At 55.4% G+C, this 17,724-nt stretch overlaps 1 protein-coding gene and 1 long non-coding RNA gene across 3 annotated transcripts in view; one reads left to right on the forward strand and one right to left on the reverse strand.

Moving 5' to 3' along the window:
* Positions 1-9,211: 9,211 nt before the first annotated feature.
* Positions 9,212-10,175, reverse strand: LOC139045991 (uncharacterized). The gene is made up of 3 exons (XR_011505570.1): positions 10,041-10,175; positions 9,574-9,645; positions 9,212-9,335 (listed from the first exon to the last, which is right to left on the reverse strand). It is a non-coding gene; the product is annotated as an uncharacterized lncRNA (long non-coding RNA).
* A 543-nt stretch (positions 10,176-10,718) lies between these two features.
* CCDC63 (coiled-coil domain containing 63) overlaps positions 10,719-17,724 on the forward strand; it is a 33,921-nt gene continuing 26,915 nt past the window's right edge. The window contains exons 1-4 of one of the 2 annotated variants that reach the window (XM_070516757.1): positions 10,719-10,854; positions 11,269-11,366; positions 11,758-11,927; positions 14,528-14,717. In XM_070516757.1, the coding sequence (XP_070372858.1) occupies positions 11,358-11,366; positions 11,758-11,927; positions 14,528-14,717 (369 nt within the window). In that variant the 5' untranslated portion in view covers positions 10,719-10,854; positions 11,269-11,357. Of the gene's footprint in view, positions 10,855-11,268; positions 11,367-11,709; positions 11,928-14,527; positions 14,718-17,724 lie in introns of those variants that run through there. The other variant, XM_014858674.3, reaches the window with a different exon arrangement.

Consider the following 17,724-nt stretch of genomic DNA (forward strand, 5'->3'; position numbering starts at 1 on the left):
CCAGAGACAGCGTCACATCCCACAGGTTAAGGGCTCAGTCCCAGAGACCGCCCCACTTCAGATGCCAGTCCCCAGCAGCAGGCCCCCAGGCTCCCTGAAATTTGGCTACAAGTCAGGGTCCCAGGACCTCCTCCCCCATCAGTGGTCTGCTGGAACAGCTCGCAGAACTCGGGGACACGCTGACCTGTGTTTCCCACTTGTTATCTGACAAGGATGTAACTCGGGGCCAGCCGGGTGGAGGAGCTGCCACGGGGCGGTGCTGAGGAAGGGGCGAGCAGCTCCTGGCTCCCCCCACCCCCAGCACCCCACCCCTCCCCCGCCCCCCCGCCCCCGCAGCTCCTCCTCGTGTTCACAGCCCGGAGGCCCCTTGAACGCCACACGCTGGGGACTTCTGTGGAGGTCATTAACTCCATCTCCAGCCCCTCCCCTCTCTGGAGGGGGGAGCTGAAAGTTCCAAGCGTCTAACCACGGCTTGGTCTTTCTGGTGACCAGCCCCCATAAAGGAGCCCACCCAGGGTCCCCTCATTAGGACAGAAGATACCCCCTCTCCCCCGGAAACGCCAAGGGTTTTGTAGGAACTCTGTGTCAGGAACTGGGATCAAAGACCACACATTAGAACAAAAGATGCTCCTGGTGCTCCTCTCACTGAGGAAATCCTGGGGGACTGAGAAGCCCGTGCCAGGAACTGGGGCAGAGACCGAGTCTGTATTTTCTATGATCCACAGGGGGCCGCGCGGGAGCACGGGGCAGAGAGGAGGCAGAGGGAGAGGGCACAACAGGGGCTCATTCGAGTAATCCCGGCAGGCTCTGGGGTGCAGGTGCTGTCCCCGGGTGTCGGGTACCCGGCCCTGGGCCATTAGCGCAGAGGAGAGTGGCTGGGAGCGAAGAGCTTGGGAAAGGAGGCCGGTAGGCGCGTGGGCGTCAGGCCCGCCGGTCTGCCTGTGACCAGAATGCTCCCAGGCGAGCCATCTTCTCTCTTGAGGAATTAGTCACCTTGGGAGGAGCCGTCCCTTCCAGGGTCAGTAAGGCCCCAAGATGTCAGCATCCGAAAAGAAAGGCTTGCTCAATACCGCCCTCCAAGGAGGCTCTCACTGGATGCTTCCCGCACATCTGTCGTGTCAGCAGCCAGGAACAGACTGACTCCCAGAGGCTTAAGCAAGAAGAGGTTCGACTCAGTCTGACCTCGCAGTCTGCTCACATGTGGGTGACGCCTCCCCATCGAGACCCAGGAAGCTGCCTCGGCTCCAGGCAGGAAAGCCCGCACAGTAGGGTCCCAGCAAGGAGGACGGGGTCTCCGTTATCTGCTGCTGTGGACCAACCACGCCGAAACCGGGCGGCTACGACAGCGAATTATTTTTCCTTACACTTCTGCGCGTTGACGTGACTACAGCGGGGTGGCTTTTCCGTCCCACATGGCGCTGGCGGGGGCCAGCCCCTGAACTGCATGCAGCTGGCAGCGGGATGAGGCTGGAAGGCCGCGGAAAGCTTCACTCCCGTGTCCAGGCCTTCGTGTCCTCCACGTGGCCTCAGCGTGGGCCTCCTCCCAGCATGGGTCTCAGAGGAATCAGACAGCCGACACGGAGTCCGGCTTCCGGGGCAGACGCGGAGGCCGCCAGGGGCCTGCAGCTGGCGCAGCGTCCCTTCTGCGGCCTTCTGTCAGTGAAAGCAAGCGGAGGCAGCTCCAACACGGGGGGGTGTTTAAAGTCGGTCAGCTCTTATCCCCAATAAAAGTAAGAAGAGGAACGAAGGAAGGAGAGAGCAGATATGGGGAGGCAAACGGCAGCGTCTGCCACGTTGAAGCTTCAATTTCCCGCCTGACAGGGACGACCTCCCCTGGAGCAGCCGAGCGAGCGGGGTGTCAGGGTGACGTCGCGGCATCCGGAGCCTTCTCTTCCCGCTCGCTCTCTCCCAGCTCAGCCTGCTGCACCTGTACATGGCCTCCCAGTGGGCGTGGGACCACACAGGGGCAGGAAGAGAGCACATACGGGGCGGGGGGAGGGCCCAGTTCCCTACTGTGGATGCAAGCATTTGGCACTGCTCCCGATGCCAAATTGAAATTAATGCTGGCTTTCCTCCCAGGCTGGTCCCCATCCTCCCTGGGGGGCAGAGACCCTGCAGCATCGAACCCAGGAAGGTCACTTGCTTGTCACAGGGGACGGCGGCAGAGGGCCCGTGACAGTCAGGGCCCCAGAGGAAAACTGGATCTGACCAGATGGGTCAAGAGACTTTAAAGAAGGGACTTCCCTCAGAGTGTGGGCAGGGTCAGGGCAGCAGAAGAGGGAGCTCAGGCACTGAGAGCCCAGCGACAGAGGAACGCTGTTACTGCAGTCGGGGTGGGAAGGGGCGGGGGCGGAAGCAGTGTGACCGAGGCCCAGCGAGGGCAGGAGCAGGGAGACGGCTGTCTGGGCAGAAGCTGAGCTGTGGGGTCTGCAGCCACCACCAGGCACTATGGCCACGCAAAGAGGGACTCTGGAAGGAATATCCCCTCTCTCCACCTTCTGACCTCCCGCCGGCCCTGTCGGCAGCGACACCCACCTGGAGGCCAGAAGGTGAGGGAGCCCAGGGGCAAGGTGGACCACACCCTCTGCTTCTGGGGACTCGGGGCAGGCAGAGACGGGCCGAGAATGAATCGGGACAGGGTGGGCAAAATGACACCGGTGTGGGATGCATATGCTCAGGAGATGCGGTTACTTTGATAACAACTTTTCAATACTCCAGAATGTTCCGTATATGCATAATACATGCACACCTAATAGATACGCCACTGTTTACTTAGCAAATCCTTCTCTCGTTCATCTCTGTAGAGAGCGTTTTATTGAAGTACGACACATACACACATGTATAAAGGATACCTGTCAAGTGATAGGAAGCAGTTTGATGAATTTTCACGAGTTTATCTCTGTAAGCAGATCAAGAAACAGAAGGGGCCCGGCACCCTGGCAGCCGGGTCCCCACCCGTCATCCCTACTCCGACGCCCCTCCCCCAGACCACCTGTGCTCTGACCTCCAACAGACCAGGGCCGGGCTCCTCAGTCTTGCACTTGACGTCAGTGACGTCCTCAGCAGGAGCTTTTCCCAGTCTGCCTTCTCTCACTCCACGTGTTATTTTCTTCATCTTGACTTATTTCCATTTGTCCCTGTAGAGATAACGTTCCAAAGGGCATCTTTGTGTCTACCGTTTGTTTCTTTTTTGCCTTTATTTTCTTAGGGTGAATCTCCAGATTGAGGTTTCCCGGGTTGAAAGGTGTCAATGTTTCTATTGTCTTGCTGTCTGTGGCCACATTACTTTCTGAAGGATGTACAGAGACCTTCTACTCCTGTCTCAGAAGGCTGCCACTTAGGGGCCGGCCCGGTGGCACAGCGGTTAAGTTCACGTGCTTCCACTTCGGGGTTCACTGGTTTGGATCCTGGGAGCGGACCTACACACCGCTTATGTGGGTGTCCCACATATAAAAGAGAGGAGGATTGGCACAGATGTTAGCTCAGGGCTAGTCTTCAAAAAGAAAGAAAGAAAAAAAATCTGCCGCCGCGATTAGAAGTGGTGATTCTGGCTTCAGTGGAAGAGAGGCAGAGGCGGGCAGTTCTGGATCCCATCGGGGAGGATCTGACAGTTATGTCCACAATGCCCACTGACTTGGTTGGCGATGGTTCTGGGTTGCAAACGACAAAATCCTCTCTAGCTGCTTTAGGCAGACCAGGGTTTCTGGAAGGCAATGAGGCAGCCCACCGATTCTCTGGGGGGCTTGGGTCCTGCAGGAACAGAACTCGAATGCCCCCCTGGGCTGGGCACTCAGCTCACACCGTGGGCTCAGTGCACGGGACATTTGGCCAGCACCTCTGTCCCCAACCCCCCCTGGACTTCCCCTCACACGTCCCCGGCCGACCCAAGATCTCAGGGGCTCCCTTTCTGTGAGAGTCAGTGCTCTCCGCTCAACTCTGGACACAAATCAGGATTTTATTACGAGGAAGATGTGAGGGCGGGGCCTCCTGCAGGGTCAGCCGTTGTGGTCACAGCAGTGCCCCATCCTTGACTTCCCACTGCGTCTTGGTTCGGGCGCCCACAACTATTAATCAGTCTTTCCCAGGGAATTTTGTGTCCGAATTCCGTTTCCTGGGAAAGCAGCCCTGACTGGTCTATCCCGGCTGGGGCGTTCCCTTCTCATCCATCAGCCACAGCAGGAGGGAATGCTGGGCGACACCACAGCCACCAGCGTGGAGACCGGGCCTCTCCCCAGGGCTGCAGGGGATGGAGCAGGGCACCCCCTTTTGCTGAGTCCCCCAAAGACAAACGCAGCCAGGACCAAGGGCCCCAGCGAAGTGGGGACACCCCAAAGTATTTTTTCCTAAAATAATTTATTTCATTAAAAAAAGCATTATGGCAGAAGTCAGAATCCTGTCTGACTGCTTGACTCTTATTTTATGGATTAGTACTGTTTTTATTCGGAATGCCATAGGTGGGGTGAAATATTTCACAACTTTTCAGCTTTAAAGTACTCAATTTGGCCCTAGCAGTCTGAAGAAATTAAGGCTCAGAGAGGTCAACTGATTTTCTAAGAGCACACAGCAAATCAGTGGGAGAGCCAGGACCAGAACCTGGATATCTTCACACCGTGTCCATCGTTTTCTCCGTTACACCACCGGGCCCTCCCCACCTGTGCCCCTTTCACGAGAACGGTTTTCACAGTCCCTGTGGAGGGGCTACCGTGCCACCTGGTCACGGCCCCCTGGCCCACGTGATTGGGCCACTGGAGGACATCAAATCCAGACTAAACGAACTGGATTCTCTTTCCTGGGAAGTTGAGATTGGGCCAGTGATTTTTTTAGAACTCCGGAATGGGAACTCCTAAGCAGCAAGATGAGGGGAAGCCCAGAGAGCAGAGAAAATCATCTTTAAAAATAAGAGGCCGAATTGACAGAGCAGGTGGCTCCAGAGAGGGAGCTGCTTTGGTTTCTGACAGCTTTCTATAGTTCTTGGTTCTTGCTCCTCATGGGGGTCTGTCTCCAGCTTACATGCAGCAACCCTAGTATTCACATAAGTTAGCACGCTTTTGGCTGCAAGGAATAGACATCACAATCCAGATTGGCTGAAACAATAAGAAAATGTATTAATTCCTTTAACTAGAAGCACAGAGCCAAGGTGGATTTCAGGCATGGTGTGATCAGAGTTCCAGCTACATTGTTCTGCAATTCTCTCCAGGCTCTTTCCTCCATAATGTGTTGTCTTTCATCTCGCACTGGCTTCCCTCATGGTTACAAGAGGGCTGCCAGTAACAACAGGGGCAAATGCTTCCTTATTCCCATTCATGGAGCTAGAAAAAGCACCTCCCCTCCAACGCTGGACTGTAAGTCCTTCCTTTCTGTCTGATTAGGCCACTGGCAGTTATGTGCCTATTCCTGGACCAGTGGCGGTCTCCAGTAGAATGCTGTGCACAGATTGGCTTAAACTTAGGTTCCCGGTCCAACCACTGGCAAGAAAGATGGGATGGCAGTGAACGGCTAAGAGTCATCTGTCCTGGAGATGTGTGTGAAAGTCAACGTCTCCTGGGCACATAGGGAGTGGAGGGATGGTGACCTGAACAAACTGAGATTTGCTAGGAAGGAGGAAGGGGGAACAGATGTTGGAGAGGCAAAAAAAAAAAAAAAATCATTTTGAGTTATTTCCAGTGGGTTTCTGATTCTTCTAGTCAAAGAGTCACCTGGACAGTCCACTTCCTGGTCTGCGGCCAGATGCCTTCGCCCAGCCTCTCCGCAGCTCGATTCTGATTTCCTCCTCCGTTCTGCAGCCTCTGCTGTTGCCAACATTTCTCACCGCTGGCTCCTCGCTTTGGCAAGCTGGCATCTCGCTCTGCGGCAAGCCCTGCTGATGGAGCCGTGGGTCCTTCGGCAGAATCGATTTTGGCGTGTTCCGATTTAGAAAGCCTTGTACTTCTCTGCACGGGGGCTGCTGAGCTCTGTGCCCATGGAGGCAGAGAGTAAATTCATCCGAGGAGAGCCTATTTTTAACAAATCCTGAACCTACTTGAACTTCAGCATTTTCAGTCGTTGACACTTGAAATGTGTGAGTCACTGGGCTATGTATGGCGCTGCGGGCCAAGGGGGGCCTTGCAATCCCAGAGAGATGGCAGCTATCGGTTTCCGGAAGGTCTGTTCAGGCTCAGAGCTATGGATTCACGCAGGGTTGTGGTAAAGCCTGGGGCTCTGGAGCCAGACAGCTGTGGGTTCAAATCCTGGCTCCCCCACTTACTGCACAAGTCACTGTTTCTCCAAGCCTCAGTTTCCTCATCTGTAAAATGAGGACGGTAACACTTGCTGCAAAATACTTTGTACGAATCCTCGAGGCCTGACACAAAGCTGCTCATAATCTTTATTTATCTTACTTGGCATTAATGCTATATTCAAATGTTTCCTTGCGGAAATGTTAAGGAATTTGATTTTGATATGTTGCCCAAACCCCATATATAACATACTGTCACACTAACTTCCCTCATGGTCACAAGATGGCTGCCAGCAACACCAGAGGCAGCATGCTTCCCTGTGTACCTTTCTGAAACCAAAAATATGGTTAAGTTTAAAATACATCTTGTCCCAAGAGTTTAGGGATAAGAGAATGAAGATTTTAGTGTGGCTGAACTATAGTTCACTCAAGGGGCCAGGAGATGAGGGAGAAATCACAGAGAATCAAAATTAGCCCAGAAAACCAATACTCCCCCCACCCATCCTTTCCCATGGGCAGTGTGGCTGCTTCCTGAGTTTACCCCCAGAGGAAGCAGTCGGCTTGTGTTTCAGGGCCATTTGCATGAAAAGATAGTTATCTTTAAGCACCCCAGCTCGGTGAGGCCGGTGAAAAACGCTCACGCCAGGAGTCACAGGCGGCCTGCGTCAGACTGGGGTCCCCCGCGTCTTGCTCACGGAGTGGGGGTGGGTGCTCCGCAAGAAAAACGATGGGCAAATTGCCCCACAGGGTGACTTGCCGCTTAAATTATTTCTCTTTCCTCGCAGAGCAGGAAGCATTGGGTCCCCCCGAGTTGGAGCTGCCAGGTCTGCGCCCCGCAGGGTGGCCGAAAGCGCGCGTGTGTGAGCGGGAGGAAGAGGATGCGGTCGCAGGCGAGAGGGGACCAGCCCCCGAAGGGCGGGCGGCGTCCACGGACTCGAGCGGCCACTGGGCGTCGCGAGGGTCCGGCCAGCCGGCACGGGACCCCCGAGGAGCGCGCCGCGTCCCCGCCCCCAAAGGCGCCCCGCCGGCCGGCTGCTCTGGTCCCCACCTGGGGGCCCTGCGCCCCCGTCCTTCCAGGCGAGAACGCCCGTCTGTGCGGGTCACAAAGGCGCCCGTTCCAGGGTCGGGGGCGCCGGGCGCGGGCTGGGCTGGCGCAGCGAGGGGCCCTGCGGTCGCCGTGGGACACGCGGTCCGGGTGGCCCCGCGCGCGCTCCGGGTGAGTCTCGCCGCGCGGCCCCGGCGGGAAGGGCGCAGGCGCGGGGGCCGCCCTTCCAGACCCGAAAACACCGCGGCCCCCTGCTTTACGCACAGAAATAAACCGGGTGGCAGGGGACTCCGGGGAAGCCCGAGGGACTTCCATTTTCCCCATAATGATCCCAAGGGTTTTTTTAAAAATTGGTGGGTGTTTCTGCGCCCTGGCTCCGTTTTGCCCGCCGCCTCCTCTTGCAGACCTGGCATTTAGGATCCAGTAGCTGCCGGTGCCAGGGGCCCTGCGGAGCCCGCCGGGGGTCGGGCCTGGCCTTCAGAGGCAGCTGGTTAGAGCGCGGCGGCCGGAGGGGCGGCCCCCACCCCCACCCGCTGGCTCCCATCGCCGTGAAGAAGGTCTCCGCGCTCACTGAGGACTGAGGGTTTGCTGAGAGCTTGGCGGCGCCCAGGCCGCAGATGCTGCGGGGACAGACGGAGGCCGGGGGCCAGAGGCGCTGCGGCGATGCCCCCTGACCTGGGCCTCTGCATTTCGCAGCCTTTCCCATGGCACACACTGCTCCCCACAAGTGGGCAGCTTTGAGGTTCCTCCCCCAAAACGCAAACTCACATTCCTGCTGGCTCCGGGCAGTGACTGGAAACGTGGAAACTGGGGGGAGGAGGGTTGGGCAGTAGGGAGGAGTGGAGCCTGCAGCCCGGCCCATGTTAAACTTCTGCCTGCTAAACAGAACGGAAGGCAGGTTGCATCTGCCCTGCGGGCCTGGCGTTGGAGACCCCTGAGTGATGTGCCAGGGGTCAGGGTGCCTGTGGGCTCTCTGGAGGCCCAGCTGTGAGAACGCGGGTGACTCTGTTCCCAGGGAACAGAGGACCCAGCCCAGAGGGCGCAGAGGGGAAAGGCCTGTGTTGGCGTCTGGAAGCTGGAGAGAAGCCGCTGTCCCCGGGGCCTGGCTCTGTGCGTGGGAGTGTCTATCAGCGAAAGGGAAAAGGGCAGGAGCTGATGGAGCCCCAGATCCTGGGGGAAAACACGCAGCACCACGGCTAATTCCAGGGCAGGAGAGACTGACCCCTGGAAATCCAGTCAACGAGCACACCGCACGGTCACACCCCTGTCGTGTGCTGGGCACTGGGGAACAGCTTCCCATACGTTATTCTATGCTGAGGGCGGGGTGGGTAGGCCGTTCTCCAGATGAGGAGACTGAGGCTCAGAGAGGACAATGGCATCCTATGTTGTAAGCCACTGTTGTCCTATCACAGCAGCTTGAGAATCATTTGCAAGGTAGTGGATTATGTAAAATAGGAATGCTTTAGGCTGCAGTGAACAAAATGCTTGATAAGAGTCCCTTAAGCAATACTAATACTTATTATTTCACTTAACATGAAACCCAGAGGTAGGCAGTTCCAAGGAGGGAGCAGTGGGAAATAGTGTCAATAAGGACCTAAATTTTCTCCCATCTTTCTTCTTTGCTCTCCTCAGCGTGACAGTGCTATTTCTCCTCATAGACACAGGATGGCTGCCATTGCACCAGCCATCATGCTTCACAATAATTCCCAAAAGCAAAAAAGGGGAACATGAACAAACTCTTTTTTCACAAAGGCATGGGAATAGACTTCTCTTTGTGTCTTATTGGTCAGATCTGGGTCACACACCCATCCTTAGACCAATCATTGACAAAGGGAAGTGGGAACCAATCACGATTCATCCTCTGGGACTGGGCGCATTGAGGAGGGACCAGATCAGAGCCCTGTTAGGAAGGAAGAAGTCGGGGTATTCTTAGAGTCATCGTAGTGGCTGTGACAACTATATCCCCACACGCCCTTGGCTTAACATGACCGAAATCAGTTGCTCCTCTTGTGACAGTTCCATGAGGACGCCCGTGGTCGGCAGGTGATTCTTTTGTAGGTTGATCTGTGGCTCCACCTCCAGCAGATGTCAGGTGGGGAAGAGAGGATGGGAATGTCACATCTACTTCCTAAAAGCCGTGGCCTGCAAGTGCCGCCCCTCCCCTCTGCTCACACCGGGTTGGTGAGAATTTGCCACACGGCCCCGCCTGGGTTCAGGAGGAGCGGGGACGTGTCAGTCCTGGCCAGGCAGCCACCCAGACAGCACGCTACAGGGAGGGGCAATTAACTGACCCCTTACAGGCTGACCTCATTACCTCCTTGCTTCTCAGGAACATCTGGGCTTCTCCAGACCTCTTTGCCAGTCACTTCCTAGTGGGTGCTGCCACCTACACGAGACCACATCATTCTCGGAACACTCCTGTTACTCACTGCCCTCTCACCCTTTGCCCAGACAGTTCTCTTTACCCAGAATTCCTTCCCCCCTTTTCTTCTCTGCTTGGTGAACTCCTATTAATCCTTCAAAACCAAAATGAAAAGTCACTTCCTCTGTGGAGCCTTTTCCACTATTTTACCCCAGGCAAGATTTATAGCACCTTGAAGCCTGACTTATCACTGAATTCTCTCCGATGTTTAGCACAGAGTAGGTGCTTTGTTTGTGCATTAAATGAATCTAAGTACTTCAGGCTTGAGAACTCATTTGGTTGCAAGTGATAGAAAACTCATCTCAGACTACCTGAGGAGAATATGTTGATTCATGTAATTGGACATGACCAAGAGGTACCTTCAGGCTCAGCTGTATCCAGGGGTTCAGATGTCCCCAAGCTTCAATCTCTCTCCGTTTTGTCTTCTCTCCTCCACGTTGGCTTTATTCTCAGGCTCCTGCAGTGGCAGCAGCTGCCAGCCACTCCCAGCCTCCTTCACCCAGGTTCAGATGCAGCAGGAAACAGTCTTTCTCTTCCCGAGTGTGCAAGCTTCAGTGCCCCTGTTCACACTGCATGGACAGCAGGGTCATGGCCCCATCCCTGGACTGATCCCCCAGGCCAGGGGGCTGGATTATGCAGATTAGACAGGGATGTGGCACTCTGATCGGCCCATCCAGAGGCATCTGTTCCAATCCTGAAGCTGGCGGGCGGGGTCAGCCCCAGGGGGGCAAAAGGTGACCAGGAGGGAGTGGGGCGGGGTGGCCGGGAAAAGCCCGGCATCTTCCAAGAGGCAGAGGAAGGTGGACCCCTCGGGCCTTGTCCACACCCACTGCACCCCACAACACCCACTTCACGCTACAACACCCCGTATGGCACCAGCCACGGCTGACGCAGCACCTGCCACGTGCCAGGCTCAGCCGCCTGCAGGGCGGCCTCTAGAATGTCTCCTGTTTTCTGGGTGAGGAAACCAAGGCCAGAGGACTGAATTGACCTGTGCGAAGTTAATAAGTGGCCAAGGAGGCATTTTTGCTGAGAGCTGACGATCGACACAACCAATGCTTTCAAGCACGGCCCCGCAGGACCCCTGGGCGGCGGCAGAGCTGGGATTTCCTCCTTAGGGAGCCAGCCTCTGGGTCCCGGCGTCGGACCCCCCAGCCCTGTAGGGCTTGTAGGGTGAGCACGTCGTCCCCTCCTCTGCAGGCCCAGGGCCGGACGAGGCTCACGCTGTGACACAGAGCACAGCCTCAGTACCAGCGGCCCCTGCCCCAAAGGGGGCCGGGCACAGCTGGAGCCCCATCAGGGGAACACCCTGCCCTGAAGCCACCTGTCTCCTCTTCTGTGGGAACAAAGGGAGCAGAGGGTGACCGACACGCCGGAACCATCTGCCCGGCTCCTAATAATAAATCGTGAGGGGAACAGGTTTCAGGCAAACGCTGCTTTAAAAAAAAAAAAAAACAGCGTCTTCTCACACCCGGGCAACCATCTGCGTGTCCCCCTCCTGGGCCGAGCTGTGCGAGCAGGGACTGTGGGGCCGGACAGAGACGGTGCCCCTGCTCACAGGCTTCTTCCCTTGGCCCCTGTGGACAGGACGTGACCGAGAGAGAAGGGAGCACTCACTGGCTTTGACTCTCTGGTACGACGGTGTCTGAGCAGAGGAGGAGCACAATTCCTTCAGGATGCCGCTGGTAGGTAACAGCTCCCGTGTCCCCCAGCGCTTACTGTGGGTCAGGCACTGTGCTGGTCACTGTCCCCATATTAGCTCATCTAACGCTGACAACAAAGGTAGGCACACCCCATTTTATAGATGAGAGACCGGAGGCTCAGAGATGTTAAGTGACTCGCCCAAGGTCACACAGCAAGGCCGCCTCTTCCGCATGCAACAATGAGGACCAGGCTCCTCTTCACGCTGGCAACTTTGGGCGGGTTTGCCATGTAACAGATGAGCACTGACATCACCCAAGAGTGGTCTTCCACCTCCAGCCCCGCCCCAGACACCCCCGCTGCCCTCCGCCCTCGGGCTGACATGGGGCCTTCTCTGGTTCCCTAAAGCGTTGCTCCTGCCCCTGTCTCCCGCAGTCGAAGAAGTTCAAGAGGAAAGGCTCCGAGACCCCCCAGGAGCCCTCGGAGAAGGCCCGGGAGCAGCTGGCCGAGGCGGAGCTGCGCAAGCTCCGGCAGCAGTTCCGCAAGATGGTGGGCAGCCGCAAGTCCTTCAACTTCCGCGCGCAGCTCAGGATCTCCGACCAGCAGTGAGCGGGGCTCCCCCGGGCCGGGCGCTCGGGGTTGGCCGTCAGGGTCCTGCCTTCTGGGGGGCGGGGCCTCCGGGCCGGGACCCTCCTCCGAGCGCGGTCTGGGGGCCCACGTGGGACAGCTGCAGTGGGTGGGGGCTTACTCTCATCCCAAGGCCCAGGAGCGGAGACTCTCGCTGGCTCCTCTTGGGTCCGCTGTCTTCTCCTGGTCCATCCAGCTGTGGCCGGGGTTTGGGCCCCAGGACGGAAAGTGGCCGTCGTGTTGTCCCCGTGCTTCTGGCAGTGGGCTGGGGACTTCCCAGAGGAGAGCAAGTCTCCCCGCCCGGAGACCCCAAATGTTTCCAAGCTTATGTGTCCTATGGGATCTGCAAAATAGGATATTGGAAGTTGGGTTGCCCTGGAAATTCTGGTGCGTCTGGTTTCTTTGGGCGGCAGAAAGGTGTCCCCGGGTTGAATAAACAAACATTGAACAGGATTCCCCCAGGGGAACGTACTTCCTTAGCTACGTCCACATGTTTATACCGGCAGAAACTACCCCTCATTAGAAAGATGGTTTTCCTGTTAGATGATGCGTGACGTTCAGAGGATAGGGAAAAGGAATTCTTTAGATTTTCCATGGATCTCGCTCACTCAGAGCCACCGCTAGTCCATATGGGATCTTCACGTGAGTTAGGGAAAGGCGCTCTTTCTCAAGACCCTCTACTGCCATCTGTTGGAAACATTGTCACGACGTGGGGATTTTATCAGAAGACGACAAAGTGTCTCCCAGAAAACTGTAAAGAATCAACAAATCAATGACGTTTTTTCAAGCAGATGGTGCTCCCTAGGGCTGTGCAGTCCACAGCCTGCACACCTGTGCCTGGCGACCCTGATTCACCCGTGGTGGGCATCAGGAAATGCCTCCTTCCTGATGTGTCTCTGACAGCTTTTCTTGAATCTTCCTCACCCTTCTGCACCCTACTCTGCTCTACCCCAGTCCACTTGCTCTGGTTTCACTGTGATGGAGCTGGAGGGCAGGGGGGTGGAAGCGTGGCGATTTTTGAAAGTTCTTCAGAGTGAAGCAGCTCTGAATGGGGCCAGTACTGGGGGGAGGCGGGTGAGGTGCCCGGGGCGCAGTGTTTGAGGAGGTGCTTTCTCCCAGGGCTGCCCCTGCACTAGAGCACCCTGAGAATGGAGAGCTCCTTCACGTTTTGGGCGCCTCACCCCTCCTAGCAGTCCCAGCCCTGCCTCCAAGACGGAGGAACCTTCTTCTTGCTTCTACGACCCCCCTGCGAGCCTAATTCTGGTGGGCTGTTGTGTTCTGTCTTTTTTCTCTCCCCCTTAGCAAAGACCCCCTCCCAGGCGGGGCTTGAGAGGGGAGAGCCCAGCTGCCAGGTTGAGAAGACCAGCTGCTCTAAAACTGGGTGTGCACTCCGGTGGCCCCTAGCCACACAGGGCCGTTTGTAGTCGCAATTAATTAAAATAAGGAAAGTAAAAAATTCCATTCTTTAGGTGCGCTAGCCGCATTTCAGGTGCTCCATAGTCACACGTGCCTGGTGGACGCTATGGGATAGCGCAGACGGAGGACATTTCCGTCACTGCAGAACATTCTGTTGGACAGAGCTGCTTCAGAACACGGCTCGGCAAACCGTGGCCCACGGCCTGCTCCGGCTGGCGGCCTGTTTTCATCAATAAGAATTTATTGGAAGACGGCCAGGCCTATTCATCTATGCCTTGCCTGTGGCTGCTTTGACGAGCGGTTGCAACAGAGACCGTCTGGCCGGCAAAGTCTAAGATATTTACGTTTTGGCCCTTTATAGAAAAGGGTTTGCAGACCCCTGTTCTAGAACATTCTTTGCTGTTCTAGAGTGGTGCTTCCAAACCTTAATGTGCATACGAGTGACTTGAGGGTCTTGTTACAAAGCAGATTCTGATTCCATAGGTCCCGGGTTGGGGCCTGAGCACCTGCATTTCCCCAAGTTTTCGAAGGATGATGAGGCAGCTGGTCCACAAACGGCACTGAGCAGCGGGTGTAAGGTGCCCAGATTTTGCCAGAAACCCAGCCTATGGGCCGTTTCCCGTTGTTCAGTTCCGAGCCTTCCTTTCTCTTTTTGGAATCCCTGTTTGCCTGTGCCCCTCTTCCACCCCCGTCTCTTCTCCAGAGTAGACAGAGGGAGAGCAAGGAGGAGAGATGTCAGCCGATTTAATAAATCATTAGCACCCCGAGGAGAGAAGCTGGTGGAGGTTAGAGGTTACCGTGCATCTCTGTGTTGACGCAAAATTGAAAAATCCTGCCTGATGGGTTTGCCTCTCATTAGCAGAGATAATTGGCTGGAAAGAAAGTCTGCAAAATCAGACAGACACCAGGGAGCCACGGGCGGAGAGAGCTGGGGCTCGGGAGTGGGTTTGACAGGCCCAGCTGCGGACGGTTCCCTCTTAGAGAAGGCGGGCCGGGCGGCCTGGGTCCTGGACCCGGATGGAGACCTGTGGCAGGCCGTTCCCCTCGCTCGGGCCAGAAGCACCTCTCCGCGTCGCCTTCCAGGACGGAGCGGGGGGCCTGGAGCGTGCGATCGAGGCAAACCCAGGGCGTTGGGGTTAATCTTGAGCTGCTTTCCCAACAGCAAGGAAATCAAGACCCTGCAGGATGAGCAGGATGAGATCACGCTGCTTCTGAGTCTCGTCAAGTCCTCGAGGAACTTGAATCTGAACGAGAAGAACTACACAGAGCTGCGCTTCCTGCTGCAAACCAAGGAGGACTACGAGGCCCTCATCAAGTCCATGAAGGCGCTGCTGGCCGAGCTGGACGAGAAGGTGCGGGCCCTCTCGGACGCGCAGCCAGGCCGGGGCAGGAGAGGGCTGGGGGCGGGACCCTGGTGCCTTGGCCAGACCGACACCCCCGCACCCACCGCGTGACGGTGCCCTCTCTCTCTGCCACCGTGGCCCCGAGACTCCCAGCTCTGTCCCCGTCCACTGTGGTCCCAGTGCCTCCCCAGTGCACTTAGAATACGTCCCACGTCCTCAGTGCGTCAGTCAGGAGGTGTGAGGGCACGCTGCCATGACAGACATCCCCCCAGCTCAGGGGTTTGAGACAATAAGGCTTCTCCCTCATGCGTGCTTCATGTCGCTAGCGGATTGGCTAGAAGCTCTAGGATCCCATCCCGGGGCCGGGCTGACGGGATAGCCACCGTCTTGAACATTGCCAGGTGTTACGGCCGAGGAAAGGAGAGTTCTGGAGGGTCCCGCACTGGCCATTGAATGCTCCGATGACGTGGGTCCCTTCTGCTCATGATTCATTGGCTCAAAGTAGTCCACCAAACCCGTGAATACCCCAAATACCCATAGCCATGTTCAAGTAGTAACTCTATCCACCCACAGGAGGGTCTGGGAAGTACGGCCCTTGCATGAGTCCAGAAGGCAAAGACCTAGAGACGCGTCCCGGACAGCATTGATAACAGTGTCCCTTACTATGGCTTGAAAGGCTCTGCGTGATCCAGCCCCTGCCTACCCCCTGGCCTCATCCCATGTCATTCCCTCCTTAACTCTTCTCACCCCAGCTGCAGAAGACTGTTTTCCACCTATGCCACGCCTTTTCTCACCTCAGGGCCTTTGCACATGCTCCCCTCCTCCAGCTGCTTGTCCTTTTGATCTCAACCTAAATGTAGCTTCCTTGGGGAGACGTTTTCCGTGCCCTCGCTCTGGTGGGAGGTAAATCCACCTTGTATGAGCCAGGCTCCTGGCCAGGACAAATAGCATCCTCAGTAGGGCACTTGGAGAAGAGTTTTGTGAAGGGACGATTTACAAGGGTGTGAGCACCAAGTAGGGATGTTGAAGCACTGTAGGGTTAGCCACAGCGGGCAGGGGGAACATTCTAGAAGCTGGAGACAAGGAGCAAGCCTCGGGGAATAAATACGCCCCCTTCTCACCCTTTGCTCCCCAGTGCAAGGGAGCCGTCATGGGCTCCCTCCTGGTCAGCCTTCTGGGGCGCAGAGCAGGCGGGTGGAGCAGGGGCAAATAGATGACGCCAGCACCCCGTCATCCTCTTTCATGAAGCTCCTTTGTAGACTTCTCACAGTGTGACATGGGCCTCACTCCCGGTGTCATCTGCCGTCCCCCTAACCCTCACCTCCACCAGGGCAAGGACGACGTCTGTTTCGTCCTCCCTCCAGCCCTGGTGCCTATCCCAGTCCCAGCACACAGTAGGTCCTCAGTGAGTATTTGCTAACTGAGTGAATCTGGAAATCTCTTTACATCTTTCCTCTGCTTCTCACTCGTCAGTCATTTCCTGTCATTGTGACAAAGGCCAGGCCCCCCGTGGGGTTTGCAGCCCTGCTGCCTCGGCGCCTCCTGCCCCTCCCGCCTGCCCTCCCGCCCCCTCCTCCTCTGTGTTCTGCCCACACTGGCCCTTCGTGGATGCATGTGCTGCCTCTCGCTTCCAGGCCTTCCCACGCACCGCTCCCTCCTGCGGGAGTACCCTGCCGTCCCTCTGCTTGGAACCCCTGGTCCTCCTCCAGGCCTCAGTCTGTTCTCTTTGTCCATGTGTTTGTTTAATGTCCTCATATGAGTGAAATCATCTGGTGTTTGTCCTTCTCTGTTTGGCTTATTTCACTTCACATCATACCCTCAAGGTCCATCCATGTTGTTGCAAATGGCACGATTTTGTCCTTTTTTATGGCTGAGTAGTATTCCATTGTAGATATGTACCATATCTTCCTTATCTAGTCATCAGTCGATGGGCACTTGGGTTGCTCCCACATCTTGACTATTGTGAATAATGCTGCAGTGAACACAGCGGAGGCATAAGTCTCTTTGAATTGTTGATTTCAAGTTCTTTGGATAAATACCCAGTAGTGGGATAGCTGGGTCATATGGTATTTCTATTTTTAATTTTTTGAGAACTCTCCATACTGTTTTCTGTAGTGGCTGCACCAGTTTATATTCCCACCAGCAGTGTATGAGGGTTCCCTTTTCTCTATATCCTCTCCAACACTTATTTCTTTTCTGGTTAATTATAGTCATGCTAACAGGCACAAGGTGATATCTCATTGTCGTTTTGGTTTGCATTTCCCTAATAATTAGTGATGCTGAGCATCCTTCCATGTGCCTGTTGGCCATCTGTGTATCTTCTTTGGAAAATGTCTATTCACGTCCTCTGCCCATTTTTTGTCAGATTGTTTGTTTTTTTGTCATTGAGTTGTATGAGTTCTTTATATATTTTGGAGATTAACCCCTTGTTGGATATATGACTCGCAACTATTTTCTCCCAGTTGTTGGGTTGTCTTTCTGTTTCCTTTGCCTTGCAGAAGCTTAGTTTGATGTAGGCCCATTCGTTTATTTTTTCTTTTGTTTCCCTTGCCTAAGTAGACATGGTATTCGAAAAGATGCTGCTAGGACCAATGTCAAAGAGTGTACTGCCTATTTTTTCTTCTAGGAGTTTTATGGTTTCAGGTCTTACCTTCAAGTCTTTAATCCATTTCGAGTTAGTTTTTGTGCATGGTGTAAGATAATGGTCCTACTTTCATTCCTTCACACGTGGCTGTCCAGTTTTCCCAACACCATTTATTGGAGAGACTTTCCTTTCTCCATTGTATGTTCTTGGCTCCTTTGTCGAAGATTAGCTGTCCGTAGATGTGTGGTTTTATTTCTGGGCTTTCAGTTCTGTTCCGTTGATCTGGTGTCTGTTTTTGTGCCAGTACCATGCTGTTTTGATTGCTATAGCTCTGTAGTGTATTTTGAAGTCAGGGATTGTGATCCTCCAGCTTTGTTCTTTTTCTCAGGATTGCTTTAGCTATTCAAAGTCTTTTATTGTTCCATATAAATT

The sequence above is a fragment of the Equus asinus genome, chromosome 8 (assembly GCF_041296235.1).
Source record: "Equus asinus isolate D_3611 breed Donkey chromosome 8, EquAss-T2T_v2, whole genome shotgun sequence".
NCBI lineage: Eukaryota > Metazoa > Chordata > Mammalia > Perissodactyla > Equidae > Equus > Equus asinus.